Source organism: Ptychodera flava, chromosome 11, assembly GCF_041260155.1.
Source record: "Ptychodera flava strain L36383 chromosome 11, AS_Pfla_20210202, whole genome shotgun sequence".
NCBI lineage: Eukaryota > Metazoa > Hemichordata > Enteropneusta > Ptychoderidae > Ptychodera > Ptychodera flava.
Window position 1 is genome coordinate 5680870 of NC_091938.1, and position 21118 is coordinate 5701987.

The 21118-nt window shown below is 37.3% G+C and overlaps 1 protein-coding gene across 9 annotated transcripts in view; it reads right to left on the reverse strand.

Moving 5' to 3' along the window:
- LOC139143358 (voltage-dependent L-type calcium channel subunit beta-1-like) overlaps positions 1-21118 on the reverse strand; it is a 108963-nt gene that overhangs the window by 69494 nt on the left and 18351 nt on the right. Inside the window, exon 1 of one of the 9 annotated variants that reach the window (XM_070713604.1) lies at positions 16187-16299. The exons of 2 other annotated variants lie outside the window; for them this stretch is intronic. In XM_070713604.1, coding sequence (XP_070569705.1) covers positions 16187-16249 — 63 coding nt within the window. In that variant the 5' untranslated portion in view covers positions 16250-16299. Of the gene's footprint in view, positions 1-1997; positions 2342-6458; positions 6576-9212; positions 9548-16186; positions 16300-21118 lie in introns of those variants that run through there. 6 more of the 9 variants (XM_070713613.1, XM_070713615.1, XM_070713607.1 and 3 more) reach the window with 6 other exon arrangements.

A 21118-nucleotide genomic window follows, 5' to 3' on the forward strand; every position in this document is an offset into this window, starting at 1 on the left:
AAGCTATCATACTGTGAATACTAACTGAATGTGGCAGAAATATTCAATCTGTACCTCTTGTAATATACACTTAACTTTGCTACCAGATCTTTAGAATTCAATTGCTACCTAATTTATTTCTGGTGTTTAAAGTTTACCACCAAAAATGAAAAAGGATTTCTACCCCTGAAATGTCATAAAAACACAGATTATAAATGCAAAAACTAAACACACATTTCTTTAATGTAAAAACCATCATGAACATCATACAAAACAACTTGATTTGTAAAATTAGGGACTCCTGAATGACGAGAAAGCTGTTGCCACACTTGAGATCATAAACTGGCTAAAAGTTACCCAAAATGGCTAAAAGATTTTTGATTTGGCTAATGAGTTGGCTAATCATTTTGGTGACTTAGGGGGAGCCCTGTTAACCATGTCAAATTTCCATGCTGTACGTGATATTGCTGTTTTGCCACAACTCATTAAATACACTAATTAGACAAATACAGTCAGAGTTGCCTAAAAGCGATAAGAAAGATATTTTAGTTGCCAGACAGGGAGCTGATCACTCAGAGTTGGGTACCTAGAACATATCATGAACCTGGCACCGGTAGTTGAGACAAGGTTCAGTCTGCGTGCATTTAATTCACATTAAACAGTCTGAGACTGAGAGACATATTGCCTGATTAAATGCTGGTTTCATATGCCTTAAAAGCCGTGCACTTCATTGGTTTCAGGGCAGTGTTGAAACACAGACACCAAGTCAAGCATGAAACAGGACAAATACTAACAGAAAACTCTGACTCATGTACAAGACAGTGCGTGATGAAAATACTGCAAAGGGGTATCACTATTCATTTGATCCATTCCATCTATCTGACAGTGTATTAGCAAAGATGCCACTTTCCAAATGCCATCTGGCTCTCACAATTTAATAAACACAACATTATTTGCCTTGTCCTCATGTGAGGATTTTACAATATCACTTTCAGACCCTTTTGTCACTAAAATGCCATTAGGTTTTGAAAGTCTGAAAACAGTAGCATGATCCAAATATCATATCTAGGTCAAGTAGACAGGGCCTCTATCTTCTCATTTTATACACATTGCTGCTCACACTCGGATGGCATTCGGAAATTTTCAATGGATTTATTTCCTTTTCTTTGCTTTTCAATCGACACGATTTGTTACATCACTATATCAAACAGACCATAGAACAGCATTGCATTGACCAGTGATGAAGACTTCACGGTAACCTTTGACCTCTGGTGGTTTTGTTTCAATGACACAGCATATGATTTATTTACATTGAAAAAAATATATATATAAATGTGAGATTGACACTGAGTGAATGGTATTGACTATGACAATCAGTTTCACAGTGTGGTCATACAATCTCACAGTTTTCAATTCACACACAAATCCAAGAGTAACTTCATACAAGTAAGTCAAGGCCTGTTACCTTCAATATTTTCTATTGATCTGAACGGGAGGTGTACTATCCGGTCTCATCAAAGAATAATGGCTTTTTTCATAAAACACAATAATTCATTGGCATTAATTCATGAGAAGTCCACAAGGGTCATTTAGTAATAACAGAAAAAAATACACTGGAGTGCATCACGGCACATTTAACATGGTGGGTGCCATTTTCCCCCACACCATCTGACATATGGAGGAAGCCATTTTGAAAACATAATTTAAGATTGAGGCCAGCATCTTGACACTTAGTGAAGACATCCGCAGCTGCCTCGGTGGAAATGAAGGGCTGGGGTTGGAGACGATGGCTGTCTGGCCCATCTCTCAGAATAAATTACCCACGGCGGAGAAAATATTGACGTCTCATTACAAGCAGAAATTGGGCCGTAATAAAGATTAAATATCATAGATGAATAAGAGTGATCCAAGCGTAGACATGCAGTGTAGGGTGAAGCAGAATGTAACGATGCTGTCGGCGGACTGCCCTTTTTTTAAAAACCTCACCGCTGTAGAACAAAAATGTCAAGACGACTTACCAGTTCACTCATCCCCGAATCCGACGGAAACATGACTGGCCAACTCTCACCCTATAAAAAAGACAGGCAGCCTTCTCTACTGCGGCAGTTCAACACCAATAATTAAGCTGTCCGTGTTACAGCTGCTGGTTTCTACATGCAAATCAGTTGTCATCTTGGTAAGCACAAGCACATCCAGGCAATAGCTGCAACTCTGACATGACTGTCACCTTTTTTTCACCAAAAGAATATGCAACCGATTTGAGGGGCAAAAAAAAACCCACACCAATGATGCAAAGAGCTGGATTATTTTTTTTCCTGATACAATGGGCATGAGTTGGGGAATTCTTGGTGTGAGCGCTATACCGGGATGAGAATAAATACAATGGGGCCTTGGTCAGGGTATTCTAGTCACGACATACCGAGCTGATCATGAATATTAAAGTAGGAGGCCCTCTGGAGGGGAAAACATCACAATACATCATCACTTCCATTAATGATAAATCAATGAACCGGAAACATATTCATTGATAATCGAAAACTAAATAAATTATTTATCTCCCTTCATCTCATCTTCTTTGTCACCGTCTTATTTATCACTCTTTCATTATCTAGTTATGTTTTATTCTTTTCTCTTTTTTTTCCGACGGACAAAAATTTACTCATAGACAGAGTTTATGGTAAATTCACATACAACTGTACATGTTCCTATTTAATAGCAGTTACATCGTTTAAAAGAACAACGCAACTGAACACGTTTGTGACTCAACTGAATTTAGATTCAGCAGACTAGATATATTCAAAAAAGGCAGGCAGCTTCCCGAGGCCATTATTTCATCCATCGTTTCATTCAAAATGAGATACCAATGATAGACCAGAAATCTGATTCTCATTTTAATTTCATTCAGATGACAGTCTCGCTTTCTTGGATGTAAACTGTAACACCAGGAATGTTCAAACCCTTGAAATACATATCTGGGAGTAAATTTACATAAATTTGCATAATGACCTGCATGAAAAAAAAGTAATAGGGGAAAGGGAGTCTTCTTTTTTACGAAATGAAATCTACAGAAAAATTCTATAGAGTTCCTTCCCCCGTTTGTTACTTCATACAAAATCACCAGCAGCCCTGATGACACAAAACAACAGCAGGAGATGTACTTGGAAAAAAGAAAGTGAGTTTAAAACGTAAAATCAATCATCCACTCAACTGATGATCAACCATCACCGAAAAAGTTTTTGAAAAAAAATGTGAATTTTGTCAGTTTTGTTGTGATGATATAATCAGTTTAGTGTGGCCTCTGCATTTTAAATAGTTTGCATTAAAATTCAAGGTTATTGAAACGTGAAAATGTTGGCCATGCAGAGCAGATATACATATCGGCAGTGATCCCATATTCTCCAGGTCTATTTAAAGAAAGCCACAAATTTCCATGAAATGCATAGAGATCAACCACTTCATATTCCCTCAATAATATAATACACAGACAGTTGATGATGCACAAATAGCAAACAAATTCATTTTGTATGTAACAAAAAAAAGATGCACATGTTAAATATATACATGCGTGTCTGTGAGTACATGTATACATACATTGTACCGGCAGCCACCACAGGCACTAACACACATAGGTGCACACATGGGTGAATAAACATAAGGGGCACACGCACACAATTGACTAATGACAAACCATTCTACAACTAATTTGTAAATGAATGTGGGTGCATTAAGGCGTAATAATTCATGCATACATCTGCATAAATTATTGACATATATACAGAATACTAAAATGCAAAACCATACACATATATACAGGACAACACCTTTCAAATGTGGACAATTTCATATATGTATCAATCATACATACATTACACACACACAGACACACACACATATAGATACATATATTCAGTTATTATTATTACTCTGTACTTGAAAAAAAAAAAAAAAAAAAAAAAAAAAAAAAAAATATATATATATATATATATATATATATATATATATATATATATATATATATATATACATACACACACATATTCACACACACTTACATTTGTAAAACACATATCAAAGTATAATAGACGGCCATGTAATCAGAACAAGTAGTAATATCTAGTAATATTTGAGGATTCAGTTGACAAGAAGCCATTATTATGCATTAAAATCATTAGAAGGGGAAATTTATCACACTGCAAAACTGACCATTACTTTTTATGTCATTCTATTTGCTATTCTTCCCACCCCAAAAAAACATCTACCTCATCAACTGGGATTACCAGAGATCAGTGATTTAAAATAAAACAGAAACAACACAAAGCTCCTTTAGAATCCAAATGTTTAAATATTCAGTTTCTACTTGCAAAGGTAAGCTAGGTCACAATTTGAGGGGTGTTTGTTGAGCACAAAATGCTTTCTGCCCTTTTCACTGCGGCAGAATTGATCACAATGCTGCCGCCCACGTAGCCACAATCATGCCATTACCCGCACTCTCTCTGTTCATTAAAGTGAGTTGCTCATACACAATGTCATGAACTGCATCTTTCATAGTGCAGTCGACCGTCAGCCACACAAAGTAAATGCCCATCTTGAACTCTAGAGGGCACCTTTCATAATTCTCAAGTGTTCTTGGTGTTCCTGTTCTCTTAGAGGTTCCAAAAGCACCCGATTGACTGCAACTTGGATAGAGCACTGACACAAGAACACTCTGATTGGTTTTTTGTGGATAACGTTATAATTGCACTAGCGACTATCAACCGGCTACAAGCTGAGCAACTGCTATTTCATTTCACTTACACAATAGCTCTTCCTGAGGACTAACTTTTTTAATCAACTGTAGTGCAGCTTGGCCAGTTTTGAATCCTACACCAAAATCACACAAGGTGACTGTACTATTTTGAAGACCTCAAATGGGAATTATCAAGATGTCCTGAAAATGGCTAAAATTACAAAAACTTCTTAAATTGAAAATTTCACTGATGTGAGCAATAATTTCAGAGGGCAGACGTGTTGTAATATGAAAACAGACAAAAACTGGAAAGAGCATCATGAAGTGTCACTATTGACAGAAAACTCACAAGTTATTGTTTTAACACATAAAAATTCACAATTTTGACAACAAAGCTCAGCAATCAAGACTAAAGAAACAAAAAATGTTGGATTCACTCTCTCTGGTTTGGTGTACGAGCAATATTCACGACCAATCCCACTCAGTACTTGGTACAGGCTTCCTGATTGGTTATTGTTTCAAACCTCATGACACCTTTTGGTTACAGTTGGTATATAATAGCCTTTTTGTTCCAACCTGTTCACTTCTATTTTCTGCCCAACATACATCATCACATGAAACATCTGTTGACCATTGCAAACATCGTGATAGGTTACAGACTTGTAAAAACTCGAACAGCTTACTGTCGCTAAATAGAGAAAAGTCCAGAAACATTTCTCTGATCACTATGTATATTCACACTGGATCTCAAAGTGAATTGCAGATCATGAAAAGACTTCAATGTCTGCACTGTCTAATGCTTTTGATATAAAAACAAGTGAACTAAATTGCTCACTGAACCTGTCATGTGTAACTGCGAGAAGGACAGAACACTAGAGTAAGAGAAACTCAACACAAAGGCAACATGCTGCTGTATACACTTCCATTTAGAGCAACAGAACACATCTTGAGTTACATATCACAATTTTGAAACAAAAACAAGATATTATAGCACACTGCCCCCTCTTCAATCAAATGATAGCCAAGTACCCTGTGTGTCTCTTTCACTCAGGTCACTAAGGCTTTCAGAACCTCCTATGGATTTGCCAAAGAACAATAAAATCCGTGAATGAACGGTTTTGTTCTCAAAGTCTCTCAAAATCAACAGCCTTGCAAAAAAATAAAGACGTGCACACTTACTTAGAATATCCATGAACCATACGGACAATACATGTAAATAAGCCTGATCGAATTTTCAACACTGCGTGTGCCAGTTGGTTTGACATCAAGCAATGTGGTTATGGTGTACTTTGGTGTACACTTAAGGAAGGGTGGAGCAAAAACACAATTACATCAACTTTTAATGACAAACAATCACAAAAAAGCCTATGATAAGAAATGCTTATTTCCCAAAATGCAACACAGGAAGAGAAAAATCAACATGTTATCTCTTTGCGCATACAAATTATGTTGCTTTGCTGCTACATAGTGTAACTGGGAAGTGGTCAAGTTCTGCGAGGGCCGGTTTAGTTCACAGCATTTCATGTGGGGGAATTTATCAAGTCAGGCATTACATAGCATGGTCAACTCAATGATAATCAGGAGTAAAAAGCCTGCTGTTTGCTCCTTGTGTGTGATTTATTCGATGAACCTCAATGTTCCCCGAAACTGGATGTAGCAAAACTCAAGTCTTAGTAAGCAAGGAGGTGACATATGTAGATTTGGAAACAAATTTTGTTTACAAACAGAGCAACTACTGTTGTTCTATACTTACAGTCTCCGGTTGTACTTGTATACAGCTTAACATCCTTGACACAGTATAATAATCATATTGCCTTGCCACCCACAAAGGAAAATCCAAGCACGCTCACACCAGGGTACTATGGCAGTACACCCTGACGAATGTAATGCCAATGACAATCAGACGAAAAAACACCAGATGGAATGACAGTTACAACGAATCAACTCTGTTCCTTCCACCCATATGTTGTTGAGTAAAAATAAAAGGGTTCATCTGGACGATACTTGGACGTTAAATCTAACCTCTGCATTTCTTAAGATGAACATTTCCTTTTTTTTCATTTGCACCGTCAGTGAACAGCACAGTCTACATCTTATGAAGATGTCATCTCTCTGATCATCCTCACAACTGTTTCTCTTCTGACGATCAAAACGGACTCTTGAAAAAATGTCATCATCTTGGTTTTGCAAATGTACAAATATAACCACGCCGATTCAAACATACTGGCAGCAAGGATAGCCATATGCATACATTTCCAACAGCCTCACTCTTCAAGGTGCACACTCAAAGCAACACCCATAACACATTAAAAGACCAAACTGCTGTACATTTGCAAAACATGTTTTTGTTTTGAGATATGAACCTGCACAAGGCACAATAGCATATTACCTGTGGTAGAATCAACTCAAGCAGATGTACAAAACTTACTTTGTTTTGCTTTCTTTTGTTTTTCTCAGAACATGTCGAATATCCAATACATAACACTCAACTCATCTGTTATGCCAAACATGACAAGTGTCTCAGAATACTTAAATATGTATCTCTAAATTTATAAACACCGGTTACTCTGGGAAGAAAACAGTACCTTGCAATGACCAAGGGCTCTGAAAAAAAAATGCTTTCAACTTCAAAACACGCAAACTATGATGGTTTGTACCATTCTGCGTATCAAGCTATTCTATGGTGATTATTAGACAAACACACTCTCTCTCTCTCTCTCTCTCTCTCTCTCTCTCTCTCTCTCTTTATGAATCTATTTCTTTTACATTATACATGTGATTATGTGTATGCGTTCACACAGACACACACAAACATACTGAGTTGTTCACGATAGACCCGGTGAGGTGTTTCACAAAACAAAGTATAAAAGCCTTGTCTGTTATTTACATCAAGGGCAAATTCACACTGTGCCTCCCAATGATGTGTGATCCATTTTGCACTATCAGTATCAGTGTAGACTGTATGAAGAGCTGGATGTGTTACTGCTGATGAGAATGACAATAATTTTTGTTCAAAATTTTATTGTCTGATTACAATATTAAAAGCCATCAATACGTGGCAATTCAGAACTGGCACTCCTGCTCTGTACAGTTTACCATAATTAGATATAGAGGTCTCTTTCCTAAGCTACATGCTCATTGGTGCGCTTTCTGACCAGCACTATGCAGCAAAGCCCCTGGAGTTTCCTATTTCTGTACCTAATGCCAACCCACCAAAACCTTTATTTTTAGGCTAGTGCAGCCATACTTGCTGGCAGCAATATCTGTTTGAAGCTTCCCCATGCAGGAAGAGATCCTCTATTGGTTACCGTCCTTCCATCATTTTACGATAAAATTCACAAAACTATTATGCTTATTTTCTCTACATTTGGTCTTTAAAGTTTTTCTAGATGGCAAGACAAAAATTGTCAACCATCAGCGTCCCCTTGGAAGAGAAGTTGGCTCTTTGTCAGCAGCTATATTACACTGAAACAGTGTATCAATAAACGGCGTAAAGCAGAACTAAACTTATGTCATTTATGTATGACGAAACTTTGAATATTGGTTTGGTGGTTGAAAAATCCCAACTTCGATTATTTGTTTTCACTGTGCTGTGAGGGAAAAATGACATAGGAACCCGCATGTACCCGGATGGCCCATGATCAAGAATATGAACTGACTGTTGGAAGTTTGTACATAAACATGTCAATCACATTGAGGATGATCACATATTCTTCAAATTGAGCGTTCTTTTAAGTTTGTCCATTTTCAATCGGCTGATATTTCTCTCATCAAAACTGTAAAATATTCTGAAAGTCAGAGATCAAAATGTCACCAGAGTTAAATTTTGACATCAGTATCATCAAGACATTGACTTCAATGTGTGTACATACAATTTCTTCAAAATAACAAAAAATTTAAATAAATTATGGATTTACATTATTTAGAAATGAAGAGAGGAAATTTCTACCATTTCAAAGCTCAGTGAAATTTTTTACAGTATCGCACATGTAAGTTCTCTTTTGACGTACAAAATGCACAGACACAATATGTCCTCTCTCCAAAAGAATGCAAAAATCATCAAAAATACAGCCTTATTCTTGATCATTTTTCAAGTCATTACCACTGAAGGGAAAGTGGTGATATGTCTCAAAAAGACACAGAAAATGAATTATTTGAGAATACCACAAATTGATTAACCAAGTTGGACAAAAATTACAATTTACAAGTTCAGCCTTGACAGTAACACAGTGTATTCTCTTTCGTGTCCTGATATAGGAGTAGACCATATGACGTTCACTGACTGACAGAACAGCGGCTGGCCCACGGTCACCAGACAGGGTCCAACACTGTAAGTATACACATCCGACTGTGCTTGAATGGAAAAAAAAACACATGGTTCCCCTGGAAAAAAAACACAGTGACACACAGACATACCGGCAAACACTCACAAAATGACGCTGTAAAGAACAGAGCTATTGCCTCTTGTTATGTATGTACATGAAAAAAAGTAAGTATAATTGTTTACCTGAAAAGCAAAATCATGAGGTATGTCCACCATGCTGAATAGATAAATAGGTACCACTTGAATGAGTATCCGGACACGGGAATGACAATGAACCAAAACAGCAGTGGTATAGTAGTAACCAATCGCTCTCCAAGGCCAGTCAACTCACACAGACCACGGGCATAGCCGTTGCAAATAACAAATTTTCAAAAAAAGCACACAACCCAGCTGTCTGTGTGTTTTCCACTCCAAAGCATTCTCAATGTGAGAGGCAGGATTTGATCGCGTTGTGGATGAATCGATTATGTAACTATTTTTGTCACAAACTGCCCATATGGTTGGAATATATGCATAACACAGAAATAGCATGGTTGGTGAAAGTGACAACAAAAAAACCCCAAAATATCTCCCAGAAAAGCTTCAAATGTGGCAATGAAATTGTGATCTCTTTAAAGTAATGGTTGAAAATAATTCATGTAAACATAAGATATGGCAAAAATGCATATATATTTGACTCTTTAAATGACAATTTACGAAAATAAATTGCACACAACTCCTCATCAATAGACATCAGTGTGAATAAATTAGACAGGTTCTGCGGCTCCATCCCATAATATATCATGCACGTCATCACAAAGTGTCACAAACAAAACAACAATGGATATTGCAAGGGTTATTTTTGGTCGCATTTTGTCATATGTTAATCCAGTGTCCTCGAACAGTGCACACAGGTGAGGGTAGACACAGGCAAAGCTATGGCACGTATCATTCTAAATGACTCCTTGCACAGTAAAAAAAGTAACACTCTTTCAAACTTAGCTTTTGAAGTTCTACTTTCCTATACCTCTGCATTGCCCATATGACAGACAATTTCAGCACATGAACACAATACTACGTTTCTCTTACTATAACTATAAACATTCTCTTTTCATTCCACTGACAGTATGTTAATATAGATGGAAAAAAGATAATATATTTTTGTATGATACAGGATACTTTTCACAAAGAGGTCTGTTGCAAAAAATTTAAACAACTTCTAGCTACAACGTGCCACGGACTCAAGAATATGAAATTGAATTTTTTACACGTTCCATGTAATTGATAAAAGCTGGCTAAAGGCCATTTTTGTAAATTTCTATGCATATTTCAGCATAAATTTCTAAGTTGGCACAAAGTGTTCACCAATCTCAAAAATTAAAGGGTACACTATGAGACTTTGTCCTATGCCTAGGGTAATAAACACCGATATTGTCATTAGATTTTAAAATGTAGAAATGACATATTATTTCTGGCATTACACAACAGAAACAAAACAGTATATTCAATCAACATAATTATCTGCTATGTGTTGCAGTGACCAGCCTGTAGGGTGCATATCAAACTACTCTGAAAATCCCAAAGCTGTCATTTTGTCTGAGATCCAGACTAAATGACAGCAGCAGAAAGGGTTCCTGTTTGGCTGACAAGATGAGACACGAGTAACAGATGGAGAAGAGAACAGAACTAATGCAACAGAAAATCACAGAATGATTGGAAAACTGTGAAAGTTTTGAAACTCTCTCGTTGTCATCGAATGCAATTGCTCTGTTGTTTTTTGTTTCCAGGTATTACTGCATTTAAACAGTAAACTTGATCACTAAATGATAAAACGTGATAAGCCAAGGATAACACTATCATTATGACAGTATATTGGTTGGTCAGTTGACCGCCTACCATGTGGTCAAATGACATGTCCGTTGGCAGATCACGTTGCCTAATTAATTAGATAAATATACAGATGGGCACATACAAGTACTTTACATGTACAAGCATGCGCTGTGAACACAGGGCAAGGATGCTGGGGCAAGGACACTGAATGACATGGCATAGGAAGACAACTTCTGTGAAATATGTTTTGATCGAATCTAAAGATTAACATACTCGCTGTAAATAGCTTTGAATACTGACGACCGATATCATGGTTAAGCTTTGTCTCTTTTAAAACATATCTGGATCAGCGTAAGTTTTTAGCAAACAAAAAATCATACCACATGAAAACTGTGTTTTCCACCCCTTTGTTTTAGGGAATATATTAATAACGACACAAAGAAAGGTACAATTGCACAGCACAAAAATGTGAAAATTAATTGTTATGTAAATTAGCTACTGCTCTGTTATTTTCCAAGCTGTGAAAATGCTGGCTAACTTGTAAAATTAGTATATTGGGCCTCTAATCATTGGACGATGCCATGCACATTTGTGGAGAAGATTCATGAGATATCACTTTTGGCATTTTGTCAAGGTTGGTGATGGAAAAAATATGGCCCCTGCACTGCCGTACACCTGTCACGTCTTTTATTATCATCACAGGGAGTGACAACAGATCCTAGAAGAGCCCAATGAATATGTAATTGTCATGGAGTCCATTTGGGTCCAATGACTGCATAAAATATTACCTGCTTCTCTACAGATGAGTGCTGACATAGGAAAGAATGGTTTACCTGAGTTGGGCCATGAGATACTTTTTTCGTCTGACGTTACGAGTATTGTTTGAGAAATGAGATAGAAAAAGTTACAAAATGCTTTTCGTGGAACTGGAATGTAGAACATGTCTGAATTTTCTGTTCTCCCATAAATTACAACATGGCTCAGAAAGGTAATAGAGTAGGCATTTTAATGATGTTTTGTGAAAAAATCCTTAAAAGTCAGCCAGACATCTAGTCCTGATGTTGCACACAATAACTTGTTATATACACCAACCATAAGAGAGTAAAACATGTCCTGGAAGTATCAGATACTTTGAAGGTTTCTTTTCATCAGTTCCAATGTTCTCCCAAGACTGATTCTGAAAGGAATTCCAGTGTGTATTCCAACGTGAGTTGCTGTTATCCATGACAACAACAGCAACCTGGCAAAGACATCCATGTAGAAGAAAGCAAATTTTGTAATTTATTCATCACCATGTAAGTAGGACAACTATTTGTGGCTCTTTGTAATGAAGCTAACTGACTTTATATGAAGAATGGACATGTATGATATATTACCTCAGGGTTTAGTTGTTCAGAAATTATTTTCCTGACTTGCAGAAGATTTGTGTACTGATTGGCAGACTTAATACAGAAACAGCAAAATCTGGTTCTTAATTAAGTGAACTTTAAAAGATCTTTTTTCAAAAAAAACCTGGGAAATTGACCTCTAATCCAGTATCAGTAAAGCACATGTCACAGCGGTAATGAAATCCACAGGGGTCATCTGGTTTGGTACATTTTTTGCTGTGAACTACTTTCTCAGTTCATGATTGCGTGGATGTAACAATGGTTTCCCATTGTAATCATCTTTGTGTGCCAACCTTTTGTCTTTCACATGGAATTTTTCTTCTACCCTTTATTATTCTTTTTCAATTATGATCCTTTTGTAGCCCTGATGTAACACAGAAGCCAGTGGCATTACAGCCAAGCATAGTGACAGGACAATCTATGGCAATACCGGTAACATGCCTTGAATTTGGAAGACTTCAATTTTTGCTCAAAATATCCGAAAGGAATTTTATACCACTCTCTTTCGAAATCAATAATGAAAATAAGGTGTCAATGCTCAAATTTAGAACTAGAGAAACAAATGACCAAATATTTACCGACTCTTGAAATTCAAAATTGTCGCCATCCCTGTGCCAACTCTATGGGGAAAATTAAATTTTCAATTTTCGTAAAAACAAGCCATAACGACTTTATTTTACTCCAAGAGCATCAAAGTGAGCCAGCCCACCTCATAGTGGTAGACCAAAATATTATTGTGAAAGTTTCAGAGTCGAATATCTGTCCCACGAGGCAATACCTTACAGGCAATGGGAGACGGTACAACTGCATATTGCTGCCTAAACAATCTATGCACCAGCTCCAATAAATCCCGGTAATGAACTTCAATGACAAAGCCACAACAGATCAATCTCCCTGATCCCTCATCTCCTTCCACCTTGCTATGCTTTGTTTCAGCACATAGAATTCATTTGAACATATTTTGTGACAACATTTCTGGATGCAATGATGCAGGATAAATTTTGGGTTGTGAATACCTCTATAATTTTATCTGTTTTATACATGAGAGCGTGAGTCGATTCAAAGAAGTACCACTTAGGCTGAGAGAAACTATACCATGTTCAATGCAACCATTTGCTACATATGACACAATGAAAAGAGTGCCGCCCTCCATCACTCAGATTTCTTTAACAACAAATGCTATGGCAAGAGACACAGGTGATGGTATCATAACCAGTTGAACACTGTGGTTCTAAACCTACTCATCTACACTCACGGAAGAGATATTTGTCTTCATGATTCTCATGAAGAAAGCAAGACATTGTGCCAGTGCCATCTTTGCACTGCATATACTAGGTTTTTAAATGGCATACTTAACGCACCAAATAGACCCACACCTATTTTTCAAGGATCAAAATGTCTACAAAGTATGGAAAATGAACACAGAAATGCATATCTAAATCAGCCATTTTTTTCTGGAGAAAAACTGTTCAGTCCATTCTAATCTGAACGTTTGTACAATTTGTCAACTGTTTCTCCCTGTCACCATGATTGGCAATGATAACAGGTGTTGTAACTGCAGTACCCACACCCATACAAAGATGTAAACAAGGCAAAAATATTTTGTTCAAGGCCGTTAGATGACACCTAAAAATTCAAAATCTTACAGGGCACATGGTCATAAAATTCTCAGTGAAATTATAGTAATTTCTTGGATGCAGCATAGTACAAATGACAGTCAGCGATGAGGTCAATGAAATTTCAGATTTGTACAAGAAGTTTGTTTTACATGGATATTAAAAAAATGCAGACAAAATGAAATAGCCTTGCATCAAATTTATATTTGACATTACTATGAAAATTAAGCAGTACTTCCCAGTTGGGTAACAGCAAGTACACAATGCTAGCTGCACACTGGGCACTGATGTGTAAGCACTACCAGCACATTTCTCCAATGCTCACTTCAACATACCTCATTTGTATTAGCATCAATGTGCATTATCATGGCTGGAATATTTTATGCAACAACTGTCGATATGACATAGCTCTAGGCTTCCAAAACTCTACTCTATCCGGCCAGTACCCAATGTTGTACCAGTTTAAAACAAATCACATGTGGAGGACAATAACATCAATTATGATTTGTCTGTAACATCAATTACAACAAACACAGAAATGGTATATCCTTTAAATTTCAATTTGATGTAAATTTTGAAATGTAGCTCATCAAACACAATTCAATTTATAACAGAAAATAGAAAAATTTCAAAACCAGACAGTCAAATATATTGTTTACAATATACATGTATTACTTATGACAACGAAAGCTTGAAAATAAAACAACTTCAAAGATTTTGTGAAATGTTGGACAAAAAAGATTGCACTGTTTCATAATGAAGAGATTTCCCAATCCTCAGTTCAAACTAAAAATGTTTCCCAGAAGGCGAATAAATTTGATCGTTTTATAAGGAAAATTCAAATTCCCACATAGACTAACAACTGCATATCTATCTCATTTATACACTTATACCCACACAGAATTGCAAAGCAACACTATTTTGATGGATGGTAGTGGACAAGGTGTTCTGTTCAGAATAATAGTACGCTAACCTGAACATACAATAAAATTCTCTTCTCAAACAAAATTAGGACAAACGCCGACATTACAAATGTTTTGTTGCACTGCTGTACCTCACTTCATGGAAAATATATTAACATATTACTGAAGCCAAATTTTACTCTTTCCCTAATACTTCCTTTGAAACAATGACAATTGTGTATTTTCACCCATCAAATAGCTAGTGAAGTCGATCACACACGAAACCACATATTAGGACACAAGCCCATTCATGAAGGTGAAAATGATTGTCATTTACTGACCAAACTCATAGAAAAATCCAACCATTGTCTACAGTTATGCTAAAAATGATGGCAATATAAGAGAGAATGGGCAGTCTATATCTAAATAACAATAGTTTTAACAATGCATCAAGTTACCTTTTACAGCTATGACAATGGCCTGTTCAGTTCAGTATAGCCACTCTGACACCGATATCGGCAAGGATGCATTAGTGTACAGATTAACACCAGATAGCAGTGTTCACATCTTTAATAATTGAGCCTTATGATAAAAGTTGCTATAAGTTGATGATGTCAGAAGACTGGAAAGAGGACTCTTGTATGACGGTGAAAGGAATACCTGATGTGACAAATCCTTTCTGTTCATAATTAAGTAGCATATCAGTGTTGCCGCCAGGACGCGCCCTTGTGACAATGTCCCCAAACGGAACCTGTTGTCCCGCACTCTTGCGTACTGCCGGTCACCTCTGGCGCACTCCTGAGTCGACTGTGATGGGTGTAGTCTACAAGTAATATCTGTTACTAACGATGATCTTTGTTTTGCATAATTATTTTGAGGCTTACACAACGCACTTTCGGAGCTAGCTATATGATTAAAAGTAATTAAAACGCTGCACTTGATATCATAATTTGCTTGACTGTAGTCTGTCTGAACTCTGATTGGTGGCAGATACGGTATACTGCTTCAATTGCCTGAAATTCAAGCATAGCGACGCGGTCCCGGTAGCTTGAATTTTGTTCAGTGAAACTAATGTGTTACGAAATAATGCAAAATTTGATTGACAACTGCTTGTTGTCCCCAAAATGAACAAAATGTCCCCAAAAATAAATGGTAGTGGGACACAGTGTCCCCTGATCTAAAATTCCCGGCCGCAACACTGGCATATAGTGAAAAGTGTACACAATATCTACATGTGTACAGCTACAAGAGACTGACACGCCAACCATCGCAAATGTAGCCAACATTTTGTTCAAAACAGAGAAACTGCTTTCATGTGCATAATTTATTTTGAGAAGCAGATCAACACTGATATCACTGCCATAACAAATACCTAAGAGACTACTTTTGTAGGAATTGAATTGCACGACTTCCAAGACTGAACATGGTTTGTTTTTACTCACCGCCATCATGGGATCAACCCTTCCTGCTTGAATCTTGGAAAAAACTGAACTAAAATGACTCATTTTAAAAACCGTAAAGAGACGCGCATTTTTTTATGCATAGATGACAGACATGTATGAACAGGTACTTCATTAATTTTTATTGATATAACCCAGAACAATTCAGCTATTTTTGAATACAATGTCACAAAAACCTATTGAAAGTAAAATGCTGTTTCTCTATTGAAGCACTAACAAAATTCTTTGTAGCCTACTGGTCAAAAGCAGAAAATACTAGACTGGTTTAGGGTCAATTCTGCTCAGACTCTGGCATTGAGATGTTGCAGGGATCAGCGGTCTGGTGCGCCCTCTAGAGGTATATAAGGAAAATTCCCTTGAAAATTGTGCTTCACAGCTAATCGTGCCTGCATACATTTAACAGGCAGACTGCTTGGTAAAATTTTTCACCTGACTTTGAAATAAAATGATAACTGTGATTGGTTAATCTGCTGTTCTCATTATTGATTTAATTACAAGGTGCACAGTAAATTAACACATACACCGTCAAACATCATTTTCACAGCTGTTGTGAGCATGGCTCCATTTTATCATTGTGCATCTTCAGTCAATGTTAGCTTTTCTACAGTAACAGGTCTTGGCCCGTTTGTCTATCATCAGGTTAATGATTTGGTCATGTCCCTCACCGTGAACAGGAGCTGCCAGAATAGCTTCTGTTCCAAAACATTACTTCCCAAGAACTATGCACACAACTTTCTTCCAATTCTCATCCACCACTTTGCAATTAGAATGAGAACTGGGGCTGACAAGACCCAAGATAAGTGAATAACACAAGTCCATTTCTGCATTAGCTCAGCTTTGAAGACTGCTTCACATGAATCAAATATCAAAAGCACTTTTGCAGTGAAAGGGTACTTTACATGAATACTAGTGAATGACCTGAATATTTTCTCTTTTCGGGAACATAAAACCTACACTGTTGAGATTCTGGCTCTGCTTTTACACAGCGCCCTCTATTGGCTACTTTGCATGAAAGTCATTGTTACCATATTACTCATATAACATGTTTCTTGCATATGCTGTGCATTTGCTTACAAGAACACCCATGTAAAAATGTTCAGATACTTCAGCGATTTAACATTACAGCATGACATTGAACACTCCTACTTAAGTGCAGTAAATTAAGGCAGACTTCCTTTCCACAATTTCACCACACCTGTGTATTCTCTCGTTGAGTGAAACTAATCTGGCCTTTTCTCAATGCAAAGGCTGTGATATGTCACAACAAACACTCTAGCCACTAGTAACTTACAAAACTCTCCCCCAATAAATTCTTTTAGATATTGATATGGATATGCAATAAATGTTGCTAAAGTTTGATTTTTTTCACCATAAGAAATGAGACGCGTTCTCATGATATAAGTACTCATCGTGCTCCAAGTAATAAATGTGTGTTTCAATAACACAAAATCACAACATCAACCAAAAAAAAATCGCAACAGAAATATGATCAATGGATTGTTGCAATCCTATAGAGGAGCAAAGACATAAGTGTCCAAAGTGACAAATGCATCTTTTTCTTCTGATAACTGCCTTTTTCTTCTGATAACTGAGGTGATCTAAATCTGAATTCTAAATGAAGTTTGCCTCAGATGCCCGCCTTCATCACAATATTGGTTATTTTCCAATGGTATGCATAGATTACACAACCATCAAAACATTTTCGACAACATCATTGTTGCATGTAATTGTAGGCTACCCCTTCCTCTTACACTATCAGATTTCAATACAGCTTTCATAACACAAGTTATCATGTGCATGCATATTCATAGAGTTTTGATACAACTTGCTTTCTCTGATCATCAAGGCCATAACTAGAATAGTTAATGTTTTTTCTCCCCCCCCCCACGGTGACAGTCAAAGATGATAGGTCAAATTCAGTTCAAGCGTGGCCAAATAATTGATTAAGTTGCCATTATTACAAGGTAGAATGCAACTCTAGGACAGATATTTGAACTCTTAAATTTTTAGAATCTTTTCTGCTCTATTGCTTGTGTGAGTTCATATTGAAGCACTTTGAATAAACAGACTTTTCACTGACTAATTGTTTCTGTAAATAGAAAATTTAATTTTTTTAATATAGCAGTTTGCAGCGTGTTCATTTTTAGCCGGATGCCGGCCAAATTGACCGGCTACTTTCGTATATTGGCCGGCTACTTTTCAGCACTGTTTCGCTCTCTGGCCCGGAAATTCTGGTTTTGATAACAATAATTAGATTTTTTTGGTACATGGTGTCTTGCAAGCCGCAGATAATATTTCAGAAGTGCCGATGTGGCTATATGTAGTCTAGCAATTTACGCGGTGAACTTGTTGCTATCACTGTAGTACCGCGATCAGCGAACGTGGTGTACTATACACTGGGAATCGCTCTCGAGGTCAACCGTGCTCTCGAGGTCAACCTCGCTCGCCCGATCACAGCCCGAATATTCCGACGTTCACATCGGGTATAGCCGAAAATTGGACTAACATACAATTACGTTATGCCCGCAAATAGCCGACCATTTCCGAATGAAGCCGATTTTGTTTCGCTCAAACGCGGAGAGAAAATCGACGCTTGAGAGCTTTGGTTTTCTGCGTAAGAGTAGGGCCTAGTCTGATGGGTTTGGTAGGTTTTTGATCAAATCTAAAGCGACCACAAGTTACTGAGTCTCATTTTTCATACTTTCGAAACGCCATGTCAATCTATATCCATGGTCGATCACGATGTCAATATTCAACTCAGTCGATCGACATCGCGTTTTGTGGAGGGGCCGTGGTTGTGTGCATCCCGGAAGAGAAAGTCGGACGCTTGAAAACTTTGATTTTCTGACTTTGTCTGTTGGTTTTGGGAGGTTTAGATCAAATCTAAACAAACAAAAATTACTTGGTCTCACTTTTCGTACTATTGAAACGCTACGTCGATCACAGTGTCAAATTTCAGGTCGACCGATATCGCGTTGTGTGTACTGTCACTGTGTTACAATGACTACCGGTACTTTGTACACACACGGGTAGTACAGGCTGGCGTTCAGTGTCGTTAGTTTGAGGTTTTATCAAACATGAACACTGAAATTTAGCTCTCTTTTTCAATTATATTCAACATCAGCAAAAAATCAATAATCAGCTCGCGGATTCGTTTTATTGTGAAATTAGTACAGTGAATTAAATCACTGAAAATTGTGTTCCTATAATTCATTGAATTGAATAAACTCTTTGATTTTACTGTATCGTCAATCACGTTTATTTAAATCAGTAAAACACTTTGTACGGCCAGGCTGGTCAGGATTCTAGCGGATCATTATCTGATTGTGAAAACCCTAGGCCCCACGTTCTATGATTTATTTCAAAATGTTTGTTCAAGTCATGAGCTAAACATAATTCTACACAACAGTCTGGTGAAATTTTGCGTTATCCTTGTCAACTGAATGCAGTTGACAGGCCTGAGTGATATCAAATAATTTTTCTGACTTTCTTTTAAACTTTATCCCTTGAAAACATGTTGTAATTGGCAATGATAATGATTATTCTGTATACTGAAATGGTCTTTAATACTGTACAAGAATGCATAAAATTACTCCAAAATGTCTTCAAAATTTAAAAAGTTCTTGCCCACCCCGTCCCTGAAACCCTCCCCCTTTGTGTGTGTTGAAATAACCTTTTATACACTGTATAAGAATGCATGAAATTGCTCAGAAATGTCTTCAAATTTAAAATATATCCTTAACACTCTCATGCTGAAATGGTCTTTCATACAATCAATAATGCATGAAATTACTCCAAAATGTCTTCAAATTTTAAAAATTTCTTGCACACAGGGAGGGGACCCCCTCCCTGAAACCCTCCCTACTGTGTGTACGTTGGAATAGCCTTTTATACACTGTATAAGAATGCATGAAATCGCTCAGAACTGTCTCCCCCCCCCCCCACCCCGCCCGCCCAGGGAACCTGGTTGCACACAGAAGCTAACCGCCTACTTTTCTGAATTTTCCGCCTACTTCAAAAGTTTTTGAGAACCCTGAGTTGCACAGAGATGGCAGTCACTTTGGGTTTCAAATATCAGTAAAGAAGGAACTAAAAACTTGCACAGTGATCCAATATTTTTACTCGTGATTTTGAAAGAGAATATTATTTTGAGGCACTCAATACAATCATTTTGCTTTACCATCCATTCCACATTAATCAGGAATCTGAATATGGAAGGATATTTTTGAAAAGTGTATAGTGTAACTGCTAATGTTGAAGGGTTTAAACTTACAGTAGTAGTATATCCAGAAATGCCGTAGGCCTGATAGAGAGTGAAAGTTCAAATCATTCAATATGTTACATAAACCCTTCTGCATAGTTTTGCATGCTAAAACATAGCGGTCAGAAAAATTTGTAAAAAGAACACTGAGGGCGCTGTGCAATAGTAAGTGGGATTGGCTGGGACAGCAATGGTTGTGTTCTGTTCAGAGACAGTGACATGACCTGGTAAACAACTGGACAAATCAGACTGGCAGATTACCTTCGAATGGCCTTCTATAACCGTTTGCAAGTTTGTCATAAGCTAGATGACCCTCGGGCAACATAATGGTTGTGTTTGCTTTCAAAAAAAATCAGCGCTTTGGTTTCAGTTTTGTGTGTCGCAAATGACAGAATTGTAACAATCATGGGGGCACTGTCCATTTGGTATACTATCCAGGTGCCCCCCCCCCTAATGTGTACTCAACAGCATAAGCACACACTTAGAATGAAAAGCCTGACTTTACTGTGTAATGACAGATGCTAAAAGTGCTGGTTGACACATTCCATGGTACATTACAACACTGGGGCTCCTACCGTTTGCATATAATGTGACTGATGGGGTCAAAGGTTACAGCAGATGAGCAGCAGGGCTCATACTTTACTGCACTGCTG